Source organism: Neofelis nebulosa, chromosome 7 (genome assembly GCF_028018385.1).
Source record: "Neofelis nebulosa isolate mNeoNeb1 chromosome 7, mNeoNeb1.pri, whole genome shotgun sequence".
Lineage (NCBI taxonomy): Eukaryota > Metazoa > Chordata > Mammalia > Carnivora > Felidae > Neofelis > Neofelis nebulosa.
This window is the reverse complement of record NC_080788.1, coordinates 145,012,367-145,031,182: the sequence shown is the minus strand read 5'-3', so window position 1 is coordinate 145,031,182 and position 18,816 is coordinate 145,012,367. Positions and strand designations below refer to the sequence as shown.

Sequence of the window (18,816 nt, the reverse complement as noted above, 5' to 3'; positions counted from 1 at the left end):
ATAAAACAAAACTTATAACACTGTATTGTTGGGTTTATAGCACATAAAGATGTAATATACGTGACAAGGAAGAAACAGAGCTATAACGGTATGAGATTCCTATAGTTTACTGGAAGTAAGAGTGTATACATACCATGATAAGGATGTATACTGTAATCCCTATAGTATCACCAAGAAAGAAAATTCAAAGAAATAAAGCTACGAGTCTATAGAAGAATTAAAATAATATACTAAAAATAACACAAGAGGAGTGGGCAGAGAAATAGAGGAGCAAAAAGTGAGATAAGCAGGAAACAAATAGCAAATGGCAGCTCTGAATCCAACCATATCAATGACTACATTAAATGTGAACATACTACTAAACACTCCAATAAAAACATTCTGAGAACGTATTCATGCACATGTAAGTTTATCATTAACTTTACTGATATAAAGGATATGTACCACATGACTTACAAATAAAAAGAAAATGTAAATGACTTCTTAAAATATGTACGCTAAGAAGTACATGGGAAAAAAGGGTTAAGAGACCCCAGGCTATCCACTCTCATCACTTTTGTTCAACACAGTGTTGGAAGTCCTAGCCTTAGCAATCACACAAGAAAAAGAAATAAAAGGCAACCAAATCGGTAAGGAAGAAGTCAGACTTTCACTACTGGCAGACAACATGACATTCTATGTGCAAAATCCAAAAGATTCCACCAAAAAACTGCTAGAACTGATACATAAATTCAGCAAAGTCACAGAATATAAAATCAACATACAGAAATCAGTTGCATTTCTATACACCAATAATGAAGTAGCAGAAAGCAGAAAGAGAATTCAAGGAATTGATCCTATTTATGATTGCACCGAAAACCATAAAATATACAGGAATAAACCTAACCAAAGAGGTAAAAGATCTGTACACTGAAAACTATACAAAGCTTATGAGAGAAATTGAAGAAGATACAAAGAAATGGCAAAACATTCCATGCTTATGGATCAGAAGGACAAATATTAAAATGTCAACACTACCCAAAGCAATCTACACATTCAATGCAATCTCTATCAAAATAACATCAGCATTCTTCACAGAGCTAGAACAATCCAAAAAAAAAAATGTTTTTTAACATTTATTTATTTTTGAGAGACGGAGAGAGACAGAGCATGAGCAGGGGAGGGGCAAAGAGAGAGTGGGAGACACAGAATCCGAACCAGGCTCCAGGCTCTGAGCTGTCAGCACAGGGCCCGATGTGGGGCTCGAACTCACAAACCACAAGATTGTGACCTGAGCCAAAGTCAGACGCTTAACCAACTGAGCCCACCCAGGCGCTGCAACAATACTAAAATTTGTATGGAATTAGGAAAGACCTTGAACAGCCAAAGCAATCCTGAAAAAGAAAACCAAAGCTGGAGGCATCACAGTTCCATACCTTAGGCTGTATTATAAAGCTGTAATCATCAAGAGAGTATGGTACTGGCACAAAAACAGACACTCAGATCAATGGAACAGAATAGAGAACCCAGAAATGGACCCACAGACGTATGGCCAATCTTTGACAAAGCAGGAAAGAATACCCAGTGGTAAAAAGACAGTCTCTTCAGCAAATGGTGTTGGGGAAATTGGACAGTAACAAGCAGAAGAATGAACCTGGACCACTTTCTTATACCATACATGAAAATAAACTCAAAATGGATGAAAGACCTAAATGTAAGACAAGAAGCCATCACAATCCTAGAGAAGGAAACAGGCAACAACTGCCTGTTTTGACCTCAGCTGCAGCAACTTCTTACTAGACATGTCTCTGGAGGCAAGGGAAACAAAGGCAAAAATGAACTACTAGGACCTCATCAACATAAAAAGCTTCTGCACAGCAAAGTAAGCAACAAAACTAAAGGCAACTGACAAATTGGGAGAAGATATCTGCAAATGACATATGAGGTAAAGGATTAGTATCCAAAATCTGTAAAGAACTTATCAAACTCAACACCCAAAAAATAAACAATCCAATGAAGAAATGGGCAAAAGACATGAATAGACACTTTTCCAGGGACATCCAGATGGTTAACGGACACATGAAAAGATGTTCAACATTACTCATCATCAGGGAAATACAAATGAAAACCACACTGAGATACCACCTCACCCCTGTCAGAATGGCTAACATTAACAACTCAGGCAACAACAGACGTTGGCGAGGATGCAGAGAAAGGGGAACACTTTTGCGCTGCTGGTGGGAACGCAAACTGGTGCAGCCGCTCTGGAAACCAGTGTGGAGGTCCCTCAAAAACTAAAAATAGAACTACCTTATGACCCAGCAACTCCACTACTAGGTATTTATGCAAAGGATACAAAAATGTTAATGTGAGGGGGCACATGCACCCCAATGTTTAGAGCAGCACTATCAACAATAACCAAATTATGGAAAGAGCCCAATGTCCATCGACTGATAAATAAGAATGTGGTGTGTGTGTGTGTGTGTGTATATATGTCTATACACATATATATATATTTACACACATATATGTGTGTAAACATATATATATGTGTATAGACATATATATATGTAACAGTACTACTCAGACATAAGAAATAATGAATTGTCTCCATATGCAATGTGGATGGAGCTACCGTGTATTATCCTAAGCAAAATAAGTCAGAGGAAAGTTAAATATCATATGATTTCACTCATGTGTGGAATTTCAGAAACAAAAACAGATGAACACAGGGGAAGGAAAGGAAAAATAAGACAAAAACAGAGAGGGAGGCAAACCATAAGAGACCCTTAAATACAGAGAGCAAACTGAGGGTTGCTGGAGGGGAGGTGGGTCGGGGGATGGGCTAAATGGGCGATGGGTATTAAGGAGGGCACCTGTTAGGATGAGCACCGGGTGTTATATGTAAGTGATGGATCACTAAATTCTATTCCTGAAATCGTTATTACACTCTATGTTAACTAACTCGAATTTAGAAACAACAACAGCAGACCTAGGCTAGAAGGAGTCAGTACTAGAACCAAATCTCTCACATGTAAAATAAGGGGCTAACACTTAAAACCCGCACACACATCAGTAAGTGAGCACTAAGCAAAATGATGCTGAGGATTCATTATTAACAATGTACCCAGGGGTATCTGTGTAGCTCGGTCGGTTGAGCGTCCGTTTTTGGCTCAGGTCATGATCTTGTGGTTCGTGAGTTCAAGCCCTGCGTTGGGCTCTCTGCTGTCAGCGCAGAGCCCGCTTCGGATCCTCTGTCCCCCTTTCTGCCCCTCCCCCACTCTCAAAAATAAATTAAAAACCGTTAAAAAAAAAGATGTTCATTAAAAAACAAAACAAAACAAAACAAACCACAATGTACCCCAAATAGCAGGCACTCCTAATGCAGTGAATAAAGCTTCCTGGATGCCATGGTTTCTAGACTGGATCCCCCACCGTTTCACTACAAAAAGTTTTCAACTGCAAGAGGGCTGAAAGAATGACAGACTGAACACCCAGATGCGCCCACCTAGAGTCTATAACATTGGCTATATATTGGCTTTGACATGTATTGGCTAACTTCTCAATCCCGTCTGCATATAGTTGGCCCTTGAAAACACAGGTTTGAACTGCGGGTTCATTTACACGTGTTTTTTTTTTTAAATAACTTTTTTAATATTTATTTTTGAGAGAGAGAGAGAGACAAAGACAGAGTATGAGCGGGGTAGGTACAGAGAAAGAGAGAGAGAGAGAGAGAGAGAGAGAGGGAGACAGAATGTGAAGCAGGCTCCAGGCTCTGAGCTATCGGCACAGAGCCCAATGTGGGGCTTACACTTACAAACCATGAGATCATGACCTGAGCCACAGTTGGAAGCTCAAGCAACTGAGCCACCCAGGTGCCCCCACACGGTTATTTTCAATCCAGCAACAGTGTATTTTCTTTTTGTGATGGCTTTCTTAATAACATTTTTTTCCTCTAGCTTACTTTACTGTAAGAAAACAGTATATAACATATATGATATACAAAATATGTTAATCAGCCCTTTTTGTTATCAGTAAGGCTTCTGATCAACAGTAAGCTATCAGTAGTTTTTTGTTCTTGTTGTTGTTTTTGAAGACTTTAGTTTTAAGTAATCTCTGCACCCACTGTGGGGCTCACATTAACAACCCCGAGATCAAGAGTTCTATGCTCTGCTGACTGAGCCAGCCAGGCGCCCCAACAGTTAACTTTTTAGGGAGACAAAAGCTACACGTAGATTTTCGAGAATACACAGGGAGTTGGCACCCTTAACCCCCATGGTGTTCAAGTGTCAAGTGTGGATCAGTCCACACTCTCTTTCTGCACTGGATTTTTTTTTTTAATTTTTTTTTTTTCAACGTTTTTTATTTATTTTTGGGACAGAGAGAGACAGAGCATGAACGGGGGAGGGGCAGAGAGAGAGGGAGACATAGAATCGGAAACAGGCTCCAGGCTCCGAGCCATCAGCCCAGAGCCTGATGCGGGGCTCGAACTCACGGACCGCGAGATCGTGACCTGGCTGAAGTCGGACGCTTAACCGACTGCGCCACCCAGGCGCCCCATGCACTGGATTTTTTAAACTGGTTTTTAATGTTTATTTTTGAGAGAGAGAGACAGAGCATGAGCAGGGGAGGGGCAGAGAGAGAGAGGGAGACACAGGATCCGAAGCAGGTTCCAGGCTCCGGGCTGTCAGCACAGAGCCCGACACGGGGCTCGAACTCACGGACCGTGAGATCATGACCAGAGCGGAAGTCAGATGCTTTACCGACTGAGCCATCCAGGCACCCCATCTGGACTGGATTTTTTAAAGGAAAGAAATTGTTGAAGAAAAAGAAAGGTGAATTGAGAAGAAAAAAAAAGCACGTCCAAAGAAAAGGAGTCATTTAATTCTTTTAATAAATCTCAGGTATAGGAAGGCCCAGCTGGCTCAGTCAGAAGAGCGTGCAACTCTTGATCTCAGGGTTGTAAACGTTTGAACCCCACGCTGGGTGTAGAGAGTACTTAAAAAATAAATTGTAAAAAATTAAAATAAATAGGTAAGTAAATCTCAGGCATATGCAATCATTATCTACGTTTTGCAAATGAGGAATCTGGGAAAAGCGTTAAAAAACATGTCCAAGTCATACAGCTCGTTAAACGGTGGAATTAGGATTTAAAACCCAGGAAGTCCGGCTCCGGAATTCACGCGTTTTGCAGGGAGGGAAGAACGGGAGGAGTAGTAAGACTGAAGGTACAGAATCCCTACATCACCGACAGGACAGGGACAGGATGCAGAGGGAACTACGCAGGCACCTGGTGTGAATCAGAGGGAGCAGTAGTTCATTAGCATTCTAAGAAAAAGAAAGAAGGGGTTCTAAAAACCACCCATGGATGCAGTTTTAAAATGCGACGCATACCTGTGGCCTCAGGACCCTGACAATGACAGCTCTCAGCTGTTCGTGCTGGCGTCGAAATTTCCTCATCTGGTCAAGGCGAGCCTGAAGCTTCCTGTGGGCAGGGTTGATTCGCCACACCATCTTTAGATTTTCTTCCCTTTTCCTTTTGACGATGTCTCTCAGTAACACCTGAAGCTTCTCGTATTCATCATCCCAAGTCTGAAAGACTTCAAAGCATGCGACCATAACCTAGGATATAATTTTAGAAAGGAGGCTTATTATTACAGCCGTGTTTTCATCTCGGTGCCCGAGGCTGGTTTTCTGATATATTAAAACTTACTTTTTCAAATTCCTCATAAGCAACATGCATCAATTTTCTGGTGCCCAATACTTTGAGTAACTGAGAACTCAAGTCTCTTGAAATTGCTTCCACCAAACGCAGTGCCCTCTGAATGGGGTATTTGGTGTTTCGGATCTTTCTCAGATGGGTGAAAATGGCAACGAGAGCCTGCCTTATTTTGTCCAGCTCAGTGGCAGACAGTAAGTCGTTCAGAGGAAAATCCTTCATCAGGGGGTTATAGTCATTCACAGTCTCCAAAGCCTGCTTTAGACCTGGATTGACCAAGAAACAGTCAATGGTTTGCATGTAAGGTAACACAGGTATAACGTAATGTTCTATGTCAATCACATCTTAATTTAAAGAAAGTGATACAACGAAGAGGCTACTGCTTACAGCTTAATACTGGGTAAGGAAACTGAAATACAGCCTCACGACGGAACACTTTCATGTTGCTGAAGACTCAGTGACACCGAAACCATTTATATTTGAAAAAAAGGAACATGTTATTAACAGGATGATCCTCTGTTAATGAACGGACAGTCTCACTGTTGCTTTTTTAAGAACATCAGTCAACTCATGCATACGTTAAAGGCCGTGGGTGATTTCTTTTCTTGCTTTCTATATCATCTAAATGTTCTACGAATAACATTAAGGTTAGAAGAACTACAGTGTTATCATCCTTAGGAACACTAAAACGAAAATGTTACACCCACAGCTCAAGTGAAGGGAGTGTGTTACGGACACAGAATCACAGAAACACCTGGGTCCTAGTCTACTTTCTGACTCCTCTAACATTAAGATTTAAAAAAAAAAAAAAAAAGGGAAGAAGTAAAAGTTTCAGAGGTATATCTAAATTTCAAGGCATAAACTTCAGCATTACTGAACGCTCAGGTAACATGCGCAGTGTGACCAAAGCAACTAGAAGGTTTCTACCTAGAACCGCCTCTAACATTTCAAATGTGGGCGGCACACCTTTTTTTGGAGGGGCAGGAAAAGAACACGACAAAGACCGCAGCCCTGGCTCCTTGCTCTAACATTCCCTGGTGGGTAGAGCTGGAGAGAAATGCCCAAACATGCCCGGTCATGCAAACAGTTGAGTGCCCAGAGTGTGCCAAGACAACGTCACTCACACTGCTGTCCATTCAGAAAACTAAATTCGTCTTGGCCACTTTTCAGAACAGGGAGGAAGGCTGAACAGGGAAAAGGGGCAGGTAAAAGAGGAAGAGAAAGCACCAACCAGCTCTCCTTCCACAGCCCTGTGGCCAAACAACTTCCGCTTAATGTCAACCGTCCCCCGGCCCGGATTGTCAAAAGCACACTTGACTTTATGCTAAAAAAGTACTGCTTACTCAAGAAACCAAGTAACTGAGAAGCAGGAGGGAAACTCCCAAGGCTCTCTACTCAGGTCTAGAAATTGGCACATGTTCTCACGACTCCTGAAGGGGCAGGAAGGTATGTGGGAAAATTACTGTCGTTACCTAGAACTGGGGGAAAAGGAGACGAGATACAAGAGAGGGAACAGGGAAGATGGTCCATTCATTGATTTTCACTGGAATTATCAGTACGGTCTCACAAAAGCCAGATCAATCTCTTACTGATCACATCATTAGTTCCAGCGTTTACCTGTGTCAGTGTCAAAACTGACAGTGGCATGGAAACGCTTGCCATGTTTCAAGATATCCAGAGTAAGTAGGACTTCTGGGCTCTCTCGTTTCTCCTGTATGCGGTACAGTGCACGTTCCAAGTTCAACCAAAAACTGATTTCCTGCAAGGCTGTTCCTGAGGCAGGGTCTCTATCAAGTTTGGTCACCTTTAAAGATAAATAACGTTCAAGAGTACCATTTTTAAATAAAAGTAGAAAAATATCATTAATTAAACTCATGCATTACAACTTAATTTTTGTATTTCAAGTAGCTTTTCTTCCGTCAATTGTAAGTGGCTTAACTTGAAAGCAAAGGTATAAGACAGCTGAAATCAATGCTCTCTCAGGGCGAACATTTAAATAACCACACTGTACCCTAACCATTCTACCTGGGCCAACGTTAGCCCTCGGTGGGGCATTCCCAGGACAAAGGGGAGCACCGCTAACATCATCAGAGACTTTACCTCAATGACAAAAATGCAGGCCAGTTTCTGAGAGACATTAAAAAAGAGTGAAGTACTTTACATAATACATTCAACACCGTGCTCTTACTTTCTGAATTTCTCGGATCCAGCGGTTAACTCCTGATTGTAGTTGATTGAGAAAAGTTGGGTCTTCGACCTTATCTCCAAAGTCTGTAACTTTTGGCTTTTCTCCACGTTCGTAACACTGTTTTGCAACATTTGTAATAATGGGATGAATTGGCAGGCTGATCTCTGGAATTTCAATATTCTGCTGCAAGTGAAGGAGTCCCATTTCAAGTTCTGCAATCTTTTTTTCAACTGAGGGAGCCATTTTATCACCATCCCTAAAAAAGTTAACAAAGACTCCAAACTTAGTGTGCTGTTGGTCTCCAAAGAGACCCTATTATTTTAAGTCTGTCAAACATTAATAACATGCATCTTATTAAAGCAAGAGATTTATGTCCTTTTGGAATATTAGCCTTGCCTTCCCAAGTCCCGAATTTTACATTATCTCTCGTGGTCTCCTGAGAACACTCAGGGAAATAGGACATTCAAACCAACAAAGGAAAAATGGTTTTTACCTGTCTGCCTTGCCAGACTCTCTGATATAGGACTTAAAGAAAGGAGCCACCGCATTGCTAATGAAAGAATGCAAGGTTTCATACGGTGAGTCTTCACTGAGTGTGAGGACCCGAAGCTGAGAAGACACTGGTTTGTCTGCATCAATTACTGGAGTGCGTTTAATGAATGCCAAGCTAAAAGAAAGCAAAAGAAGAAATTAGAACAAAGAGCCTCACTCCTAAATAGTTTTGGTAACTGTCGCCCTTTCTGTATCGCACACAAATTAAAAATTCATTTGAATGTTGTAATGTAAAAATCACAGTAAGAATAGATCAGATTGTCGCTTTTCTGACACTGAAATACATTGCTTATCTTTCTTTACTCGCTTATGTGAGAACAATCGATCGAATCAAGATTAAGGTTTTGGCATGTGACCATGAAACCAGGCAAAGTCAATCTGTCCCATATGTAAGGGTTGAGTTCATAATCTTGGCCTCACGCAAACGAACCTCCGTAGCAACTGCAAGTTACAAGCCACGACATAATTAACTCTGATCTTATGCTAACTTGTACCATTCGTTTATGGCACTAAGTCACATGTCGGCTTGAATAAACAAAAGCCACCCACAGGTTAAAGTGACAAGAGGGCATTCTGGGCCGTGCACAACCTGGCCTAAACCAACTCTTCCAGTTCTATCTCGTTATGTACCCTCTTCCTCACCCAAGACACAACTGAGAACAGATGTCCCATTCTCTAAACATTATGCACCTCTGTGGCTTTGCTTAAGAAATCTACGTTCAGCTGCTGAAATTCCAAGGAACCCTCAAAACCCAATTCCAGCATTACAACACTCTGGGGTCTCCCCTAACCAGAATCACTCTCTCCAATCTCCTTATTTCATGGTATTCTGCACTTCTAAGATTTCGCCAAGCAGTACACTCAGTTGTGTGTCTGCCAAGCCAATCTTCCTCCCAAAAGACCACAAGCTTCTTGGGAACCAAGTTTTCTCTGTATACCCACTGCCATATCTTACACATAACAGGTGCTCAAAGGTAGTTACATTAATAGTTCAAAAAAATAGCATTTGAGTTTTCTGTTCCCAGGCCAGTACTTTATACATAACACTTTATATTATTCTAAAAAGTCACTGAAGTTTCCTGCGGTGACACACTGAAAAGGAAGACGTCTTGGGGTGCCTGGGTGGCTCAGTCGGTTAAGCGGCCGACTTCGGCTCAGGTCACGATCTCGCGGTCCGTGAGTTCAAGCCCCGTGTCGGGCTCTGTGCTGACAGCTCAGAGCCTGGAGCCTGTTTCAGATTCTGTGTCTCCCTCTCTCTGACCCTCCCCTGTTCACGCTCTGTCTCTCCCTGTCTCAAAAATAAATAAAACATTAAAAAAAACAAAAAGAAAAGTATTTTAAAAAAGGAAGACGTCTTAATAGCATCCCTGCCAACAATGTACAAACCGAAATCTAATCGCCACTAGTCTGTGCTTATCAAAAATGTCAATGTCACGAAAGACACAGAGTTAGATTCTGGATCAAGGAAGTTACTAGAAGGGACATTATTGAGACAATTTGAATATACACAGTACATCAAAAATACTATTGTACCTGTACTTCATGAATTTAAAACTTGTATGGAGGCTATGAATAGGAATATCCTTGTTCTTAAGACATACACTGAAGTATTTAGGAATAAAGGAGCAGGTGGTCTATAACTAACTCTCAAATGGTTCAGGAAAGAAAACAATAGTGCAAACGGGGCGATGTTAACAACTGATATCTGATATCAACTATATATAATTCATGCAACTCTTGTAAGCTTGAAATTATTAAAAATAAAAAGGTTTAAAAAGCAAATACAGTATAAATTAAGCATTTACATATTTAAATTTGGATATGTCTACTGGAGTGTAAATTGGCACCGCTCTTCTAGAAGATTGGAAAGATCTGGTCACATGCATTAAAGATTTTAATGACACACTGCATCTCAACCGGTAATGCTTTCTTTCTTTATACTAAGAAAAATCAGACCTCCACCTAAGAATCTTTACTAGGTTTTTACTAGTTATTTATAATAATGAAAATGCAGATATAATCTCAGAATTGTTATTATATACATTAAATACATTTATGGCTCAATACTAAAATGGATGCCATGACATAGCAATTAAAATAAAAATATTTTAGAGTTTATACTGACTTGGAAATCCTCTGAATTTCAATACGTGAACTCAAAGATACTGATTTAAAGAGCAGAAATGTTGAGTGTTTTCTTAATGTCTTCGTCTAAGTCAGTTAAGATCTATATTCACGTCTCACAAGCTTATAATACAAGCAACAGTGTATTCACTTTACTCACCTATTGGACTTAACTCCATAATGAATGTCTATGTTGATATTATAGGAAATGAATTCTTTTTCTTCTTCGCCTTCATCACCAACATCCTCTACAAATCACAATAAATATTGTATCAATTCAAGTCACCATTACCAATTTTTAATTTATCAAAAGCTTAGAGAATGATTAGCCTCACCCTACTGCAACCTGACATTGAAACACCCGCATGACTTTTTCCTTCCTCCCCATTTTTTTTCCGAATCCTGACCCAGGCACTTTGCTGTGCAATCCTGGGCAAGGTAGTGAACTCCCCGTACCTCTACTCCTTTTTCTGTGAGTCCAGCAGGCACTGGCACACCTGGGGTGTTGGAGGTACCAGAGCAGGGTCTGGCCCTGGTAAGATAGCTCACCACCCCTCCCAGCAGTCTCACCCTCGCCCTCCCAACACAGAAGGAGCTCTCCACTCTGTGCACTCCATTCATAACCCAACACTCACTACATGACAGGTGTTTTATCAAATAGTTTAGGTATGTCACCCATCTAACCCTCATGACAACCCCGTAAGGGTTGGCATGACTACTACTACCCATGCTTTCCAAGTAAGAAATTTAAGTAAATTGCCCTCAGACACCTGTCCGGAGAACTCCGAAGTTTGTGATTCCAAACCAGGGGTCCTCCCCAGTCCACGGCCTGCCCAGTCCCTCATCAAGCCCCACCCAGGGCAAACACCCGTCAAGAAAACCATTATGAAGGAACATCCCCAAGGTCACCGAGAGGCATTCACCCAGCCTCCCCTCTGCTCAGATACTACTTTTCAGAGCCTGCTCCGGGGCTGATGTATGGATGCATCTTACTCCCCTACTGTGAGCTCTTGTGGGCAGGGGCCATGCTAGACTCGGCTCTGCAAACACTAAGCACAGCAGTCATCTTATTTTTATTTTTTGATGTATGTATTTATTTATTTTTGATAGAGAGCAAGGGAGGAGCAGAGACAGGGAGAGAGAGAGAAAGTTCCAAGCAGGCTCTGTGCTGTCAGCATGCAGCCCCACGAGGGGCTCAGTCCCACCAACCATGAGATCATGGCCTGAGCCGAAATCAAGAGTTGATGCTCAACCAACTGAGCCACCCAGGAGGCTCATTATGCAGCGAGGCCATTTTGAAAGGCGTACTGGATGGGGGGGGGGGGGGGGGCGGGGGGGGGAGGGCCGCCTGGGTGGCTCAGTCAGTTGAATGTCCAACTTTGGCTCAGGTCATGATCTCATGGTTCATGAGTTCAAGCCCCACATCACCTGGGCTCACTGCTGTCAGTGCAAAGCCCACTTCAGATCCTCTGTAACCCTCCTCTCTATGCCCCTCCCCTGTTAGAGCACTCCCTCTCAAAAATAAACATAAACAGGGGCGCCTGGGTGGCGCAGTCGGTTAAGCGTCCGACTTCAGCCAGGTCACGATCTCGCGGTCCGTGAGTTCGAGCCCCGCGTCACGCTCTGGGCTGATGGCTCGGAGCCTGGAGCCTGTTTCCGATTCTGTGTCTCCCTCTCTCTCTGCCCCTCCCCCGTTCATGCTCTGTCTCTCTCTGTCCCAAAAATAAATAAAAAACGTTGAAAAAAAAATTTTTTTTAAATAAACATAAACAAACTTACTGGAATTCAAGCTTAATGGAATAGTTAAGATAGCTCAAGATGCATGTAAACAAAATGTCTAAATAATTTAAAAACCACAATTGAGAAACTAAAATTTGTGGGGTGCCTGGGTGGCTCAGTCAGTTAAGTGTCTGACTCTTGGTCTCTGCTCAGGCCATGATCTCAAGGTTGGTGAGTTCGAGCCCCAGTGCGGAGCCTGCTTGCGATTCTGTCTCTCCCTTTCTCTCTGCTCCTCCCCTTCTCTCGGTCTCAAAATAAATAAACTTAAAAAAAAAAGAAAACCTAAAACTTGTAAGAATTAGAAATAATCCAAACCTCTAGATCTAATACTAATGCACTAGTTGCCTAAATGCTCCAGGTGAATTATCTTTGCAGCAACACGGAACTGCCTAAGCAAATGCCAATGACAGGGAATGTGTGGAGTAGCGGCATTAGCAAAGTTACTGCCTAAGGATTAACATGATGTATGCAGTTCACCTTTACTTTGAAGTCATGATGTAATAGCAAAGGCAGCAGAGTTAGCTAAGTGATCTTAGAAAAGTCATGTTTCTTCCTCTGGGTTTCTTTTTTTTTATTAAAAAAAATTGTTTTTAACGTTTATTTGTTTTCTGAGAGACAGAGCATGAGCATGAGCTGGGGAGGGGACAGACAGAGAGGGGGAGTCACAGATTCCGAAGCAGGCTCCAGGCTCTGAGCTGTCAGTACAGAGCCCAATGCGGGGCTCGAACTCACAAACCGTGAGATCATGACCTGAGCTGAAGTCGGATGCTTAACCGACCGAGCCACCCAGGCGCCCCTCTTCCTCTGGGTTTCAAATTCAACATGTAAAATGGGCAGAGGAGCGGGTGGAAATATGTAAAGGGGATTAAGAGTACACTTATTATAAACACAGAATAATGCAAGAATTGCTGAATCACTGTATCGTACACCTGATGACACTGTATGTTAACTACACTGGAACTGAAATGTAGAACAATAAAAAATAAATGCAACGGACAGCAGAAGGGGGAGGGTAGGGTATTAGGAGGTCTGCACAGGCTCTTTAAGCACCAAAAACTGAAAATCTGGGTCTACAGGGTCTGAGCAAAAACTGTTTACCTCATTAGCTTTAAGGTGAAACAAATACAAAGTTTATATTAGAAAATAAAAAATATTAGCATATCTGTCAAGACGACAATAACTTCCAAAACATTACTTTTAGTATAATTTTAGGAAGGGAGAGGAGGTGGCAAAACAGTCTTGTACGCCAGGTAATTCCTAGCTGTTTTTTAAACCTGACTAACTTAGGGGGGAGAAAAAAAGAAACTAAACAAATCAATCTGGTTTAACTCCCAAAATATGGATATACCACAAGATAGGACAGATCATACTGCCTGAAACCAACCACACATGATTGCCATCTCTAAAATCCAACCCATGAAACAGAGCATAAGTAAATACTCTCTAAAATAATTGTCAGGGTGGTAGGATTATGAAATATTTCCTCTCTCAATTTTCTGAACGCTGTTCTAGGATTTATATAAAATATATATCATCAAAATAGCATTCCAACAATATCTAGGAAATAAAAGTAACATTCAAAAATCAAAGGAAATTACTGACATAACTAGACACGCAACTTTGAATAATTTCTTTCTCCGATACAAGATTCACATCTATACAAAATAAAATCACACAGAGAACGTGTCAACTGGATGCAGCATCTGGCCACACTGCCTGTACTTCCTAACGCAGACAGGGTTAAAGGAAGCGGGCACCTCGCCAGGCGATGAGTCACGGCCAGGCTCCTCCACGACAGTGCTGGGAACGCCCAGCTCCCAGCCCCACACCAGGGCTACCGCAATGCGACAGAACCCCGCCTGAGCTCAGGAAGGCACGCCCAAAGACCCCGTCCTCACACAAGGGTATCCGATAGGCACCCTCTACTGCTTTGTTAAAACCCTAACTTCTCTTGATGATAATAATTTATGGAAATCATAGAAGACATTTTGGATTCGTTTTTAATGCTTATTCTCCATAGAGATCAAATGCCCGATTCTTAGTAGAAAGAACTTATACCATTGTTTAATAAACTGCCAACAAATAATTAACCTTTTTGCCTCCCTGTAAATTATTACATCTTCCAAATAATAACAGTTTGACACTCTACTTGTGCAGAAACATTTTTTAAAATTGTTCAGACGAGGAGAGAAAGATCATGGATAGTTAATTCTTAACAACAAAGAAGCTATTAATCCTGCTATATTTAGAAGCTTACATACACACATAATCTGCGTATTTTAGCAGGCAATACTGCTTTCAGTCAAGTTTGAATCAGTTTCCTAATGCCGGGGAAGTTACTGGTTAATACACGATGGCCCAACACTGTACTGCCTGCTAATACGTTCCAAGAATCAAAGTACCAATACAGAAGTGCTGAGCTTTGCTACATGAGTTCCTTTGCTACAAGCTGTATTAGTACATATTTAGTGACCTGCGCACGTGTCTCGGGTTAACTTCTGAGTAGTAGAGGTGTTTAAAACATCAATTAGCACTAATCTGTGTATATTTCTCCTGAAAGACTGGTTTAATGTAGTTCAAACCAAGAGTGATTTGTATCATTACACTGTTATTAGGTGAGCATTATGTCTCATTTAACGAATATAAAAAGACGTGCACTCGATTATCTTAAGACTCACCCTTCCTCTCCTAGGGGGACCGGGTATGTTTCACAAAGGAAAAGGAGCACAGCAAACTGGTAAAGGGACAGGCGAGGCTGCCCCACTCCATGGGTCCGTGGTCACTCCCTCAATTCTCCCTGCCCTCCCACCTTCCCCCAGCCACAGGGCAAGCCTCGTGCCATCCAGCAGAGGCAGTGGCTGTTTTCCTTGGCTCAAACTACCAGGCTACTTGTTACATGTTCCTGGTTCTGCTTATCTTTCATCTTCCTTTCCTCTTAAAATCCACAACATACAAGCACCACATTATTTGGATTGATCACTATCACACATTCTCCCCCTTTTCTCTCACATGTTTGCTTCAGCTCCCCCTTTCCAGCGGCTGATGCTTTTTCCTGTCACCTCAACATCCATCACCCCTTCGTCCTCCTCCTCAGGGGCTGTGACTTCTTTGCCACGACCACCCCATGCTCTGGTGTGAGGCTCAGGGCATGGTGGGAAAGTCTGAGTTTTCTCTCGAACCTGAAGACTTCCATTCGGAACACCGTTAGAAATGTAAAGGGAGGGGCGGGGCGCCTGGGTGGCTCAGTCGATTGGGCGTCCCGAGTCTTGGTTCTGGCTCAGGTCATGCTCTCGTGGCTTCTGGGTTCAAGTCCTGCATCAGGCTCTGCGCTGACAGGGTGGTGCCTGCTCGGGATTCTCATTCTCTCTCTCTCCCTCTCTCTGCCCCTCCCCTGCACGCTCTCTGTCTCTTTCAAAATAAAATAAAAAAGAATAAACGAAAACTGAAATGTGAAGGGAGGGGCGAATCCCACATAACACCCTATGATGCTGGCAAACAGACTTTCCCTCCATCTTTACTTTTTAAGAAGAAGTGATGACATGGTTTGTCCCCATGCTGCACATGATGTCATTTCCTATGCTACACTGCATTCAAACTTATTTTGGCTGCAGACTGGTTTGTCCTACAAAGGGTGCACACCTACAGCGTGACAGCACAGGACAGCAGGAACCCAGGCTGAGGGACAAGACAGTGTCGTGTCCCGGAAGATCCTTTCTGTTAATTTCTTAATCATTTTACTTTACCATTTGGAGGAATAAGCAAAGGCCAGAAATGAATGCTTTTTAGTCATCATTTCTTCATCCTCTAGGGAAATTAAGTCCACGGAAAAATAATTTTTAAAATCCGCAAAAACATTCCCCATGAAAACCTTCCACACTGCCGTATCTCTAAGAAGATGAGTCCTGCAAGAATTCTAGCTTTCCTTCACATTCTTGTCCTTAGCCACCTCTGCACTAACGAAGATGTAAAACCCCGAAATTACGTCTTTTAGGATAAACTGGAACCCCAACCTTAGGAGCAGTGACCAACGGCAGTCACTGTTCTCAGTCTTAAAGTTCCAAGGCGAAGACACCTGAGTGTAAACGAAACCCAGAACCCACAGCACCAGATCCGAGCCTGGTCACCAACAAGCTGGAGCCGCAGACGATCCTGGCACCACCAGCTGCAGGCTGAAGCGTCTCTCACCTTCTACCTTCACCACCCAACCAAAAACGCACTTCGGGTGAAAACTGCCACAGAACAGCATTAAGTCTACAAAATGCCTATTAAGTGATGAGCACCCTTCTGGCTCTAACTTTCCAAGCACGCTGGGAAGAAAACAGTTTCCTGCAGGCCAGGAATTACAGACAAGAGATTTCTGTTTTTCTGATCAGGAGCTATAATTTGATATTCCTCTTCCCACCAACTCTCCAATCCTTTCAAAGCAGCAAAATAAACTGCTAAATTCACAACCTTTATTCTACACTTTAAGGAATACTGTGCTCTAGCAGAAAACTTTATAGCTAGCTGGGGTAGTTAAAAAATAGATATCTCCATATAAAAATGCTTCTGGAGCGCCTGGGGGGGCTCAGTCGGGTAAGCATCTAACTTCGGCTCAGGTCATGATCTCAGGGTTTGGGAGCTCCACCCGCATCAGGCCCTGCACTGACATTTTTTTTTTTTTTTCAACATTTTTTATTTATTTTTGGGACAGAGAGAGACAGAGCATGAACGGGGGAGGGGCAGAGAGAGAGGGAGACACAGAATCGGAAACAGGCTCCAGGCTCCGAGCCATCGGCCCAGAGCCCGACGCGGGGCTCGAACTCACGGACCGCGAGATCGTGACCTGGCTGAAGTCGGACGCTTAACCGACTGCGCCACCCAGGCGCCCCCCTGCACTGACATTTTGGAACCTGCCTGGGATTCTCTCTCTCCCCATCTCTCTGCCCTTCCTCCACTCACGCATGTGTTCTCTCTCTCAAAAAACAAAAACAAAAACAAAAACAAAAAACACACACCATAAAAAAAAAAGAAATAAAAATAAATGCGTCTATATTCAATTACAAGTGTTTGGAAAATTCTTTCTATTAAAGGGGGAATAAAAAAAGGGAATAATAGGTGCCTGGGTGGCGCAGTCGGTTAAGCGTCCGACTTCAGCCAGGTCACGATCTCGCGGTCCATGAGTTCGAGCCCCGCGTCAGGCTCTGGGCTGATGGCTCGGAGCCTGGAGCCTGTTTCCGATTCTGTGTCTCCTTCTCTCTCTGCCCCTCCCCCGTTCATGCTCTGTCTCTCTCTGTCCCAAAAATAAGTAAAAAACGTTGAAAAAAAAAATTTAAAAAAAAAAAAAAAAGGGAATAATAAAAGCAATTTCCCCTGTTCACTACATCAGGACTTCATTCTTGTTGATGGTCTTTACTCAGTTTAAACAATTCAGATCTGTTTTCCACACTATAAAGCAAACCTACTTTTTCACTGCAACTAAGTACTGGATGCTCACATTTGATTAAATGTACAAAGGCTGATGCTAACTCAAAAATCACCCGGAAGACAGCCCTCCTTATCAAGTGCCTGGGTCTGTACTGATGTCTAAATACCTTATGCTAATTTAGTCAGGATGCTAATAAGACTGATGGGTCCATATACTCTTTCTTTAAATTTTTTAAGTGAAAAATAAATTAGACACAGGTTGAATTATTGGAAGTACTTTTTATTTTTATACATACAGTAATGAGGTAGGATTTCAATTTTAGACACCTCATTCCTTAGTCAACGCTCAAAAGTGCAAGTCATTATGGAGCCAAGATTTGGATGCTTGGACTGAAATATGAAAATATGCCATCAAGAAAACAGATGATCTGCACAAGAAAGCATACTGCAGAAATAGGGCTTCCCAATAATTTTAGCAAAGTTTGGTTCCAACGTTTGAGAAAAGCCAATCTAGAAGCAAAAACTATTTTTTTTCCATAAAAAGAAACGGAGACCCAACGTAGAAATCACCAATTTTCATACATAAACTGTGCAATGAAAATACGATCAAGAATTGGTCAAGGTCAAACTACTCAAAATACAGTAATTTAACACAAATTAAGACACACTTTAATAAAATAATGTATATTCAGTGAAAAATGACCAGAAGGGCAGATTCCAAAATGCTGGCAGTCGTTATATCTGGGTCGAAGCACTCCGGGTGATTTTTTCTTTATCTGTACACTTTAAATTTTCTATCATGACTAAATACACACTCTTCCTGAACAAGAGTAGGTGGGTGAATTTTTTTTTTTTTAACACTAGTGGTTTCCATGCTGGAAACATAACCCTAAACATAACAGAAAACCCTAAACAACATTAATAGTCTAAAAATACCTCGGAATGGCTCCTCTGCTTTGAACACTCCATGTGAATCTAAAACATATTCTTTCACACACTCTGACCCTCCCACCCAAGCAGAAGCTACAATGAAGCCTCTCTCGAGTACCCAGAACAGCCTTTGAAAGAA

The 18,816-nt window shown here is 42.1% G+C and overlaps 1 protein-coding gene across 1 annotated transcript in view; it reads right to left on the bottom strand.

Annotated features, from left to right (window-relative positions):
- DYNC1H1 (dynein cytoplasmic 1 heavy chain 1) overlaps positions 1–18,816 on the bottom strand; it is a 78,275-nt gene that overhangs the window by 57,814 nt on the left and 1,645 nt on the right. Inside the window, exons 2-7 of the mRNA XM_058740291.1 lie at positions 10,723–10,810; positions 8,380–8,553; positions 7,887–8,142; positions 7,316–7,502; positions 5,693–5,964; positions 5,374–5,601 (exon numbers count right to left, since the gene is read on the bottom strand). Coding sequence (XP_058596274.1) covers positions 5,374–5,601; positions 5,693–5,964; positions 7,316–7,502; positions 7,887–8,142; positions 8,380–8,553; positions 10,723–10,810 — 1,205 coding nt within the window. The remainder of the gene's footprint in view (positions 1–5,373; positions 5,602–5,692; positions 5,965–7,315; positions 7,503–7,886; positions 8,143–8,379; positions 8,554–10,722; positions 10,811–18,816) is intronic.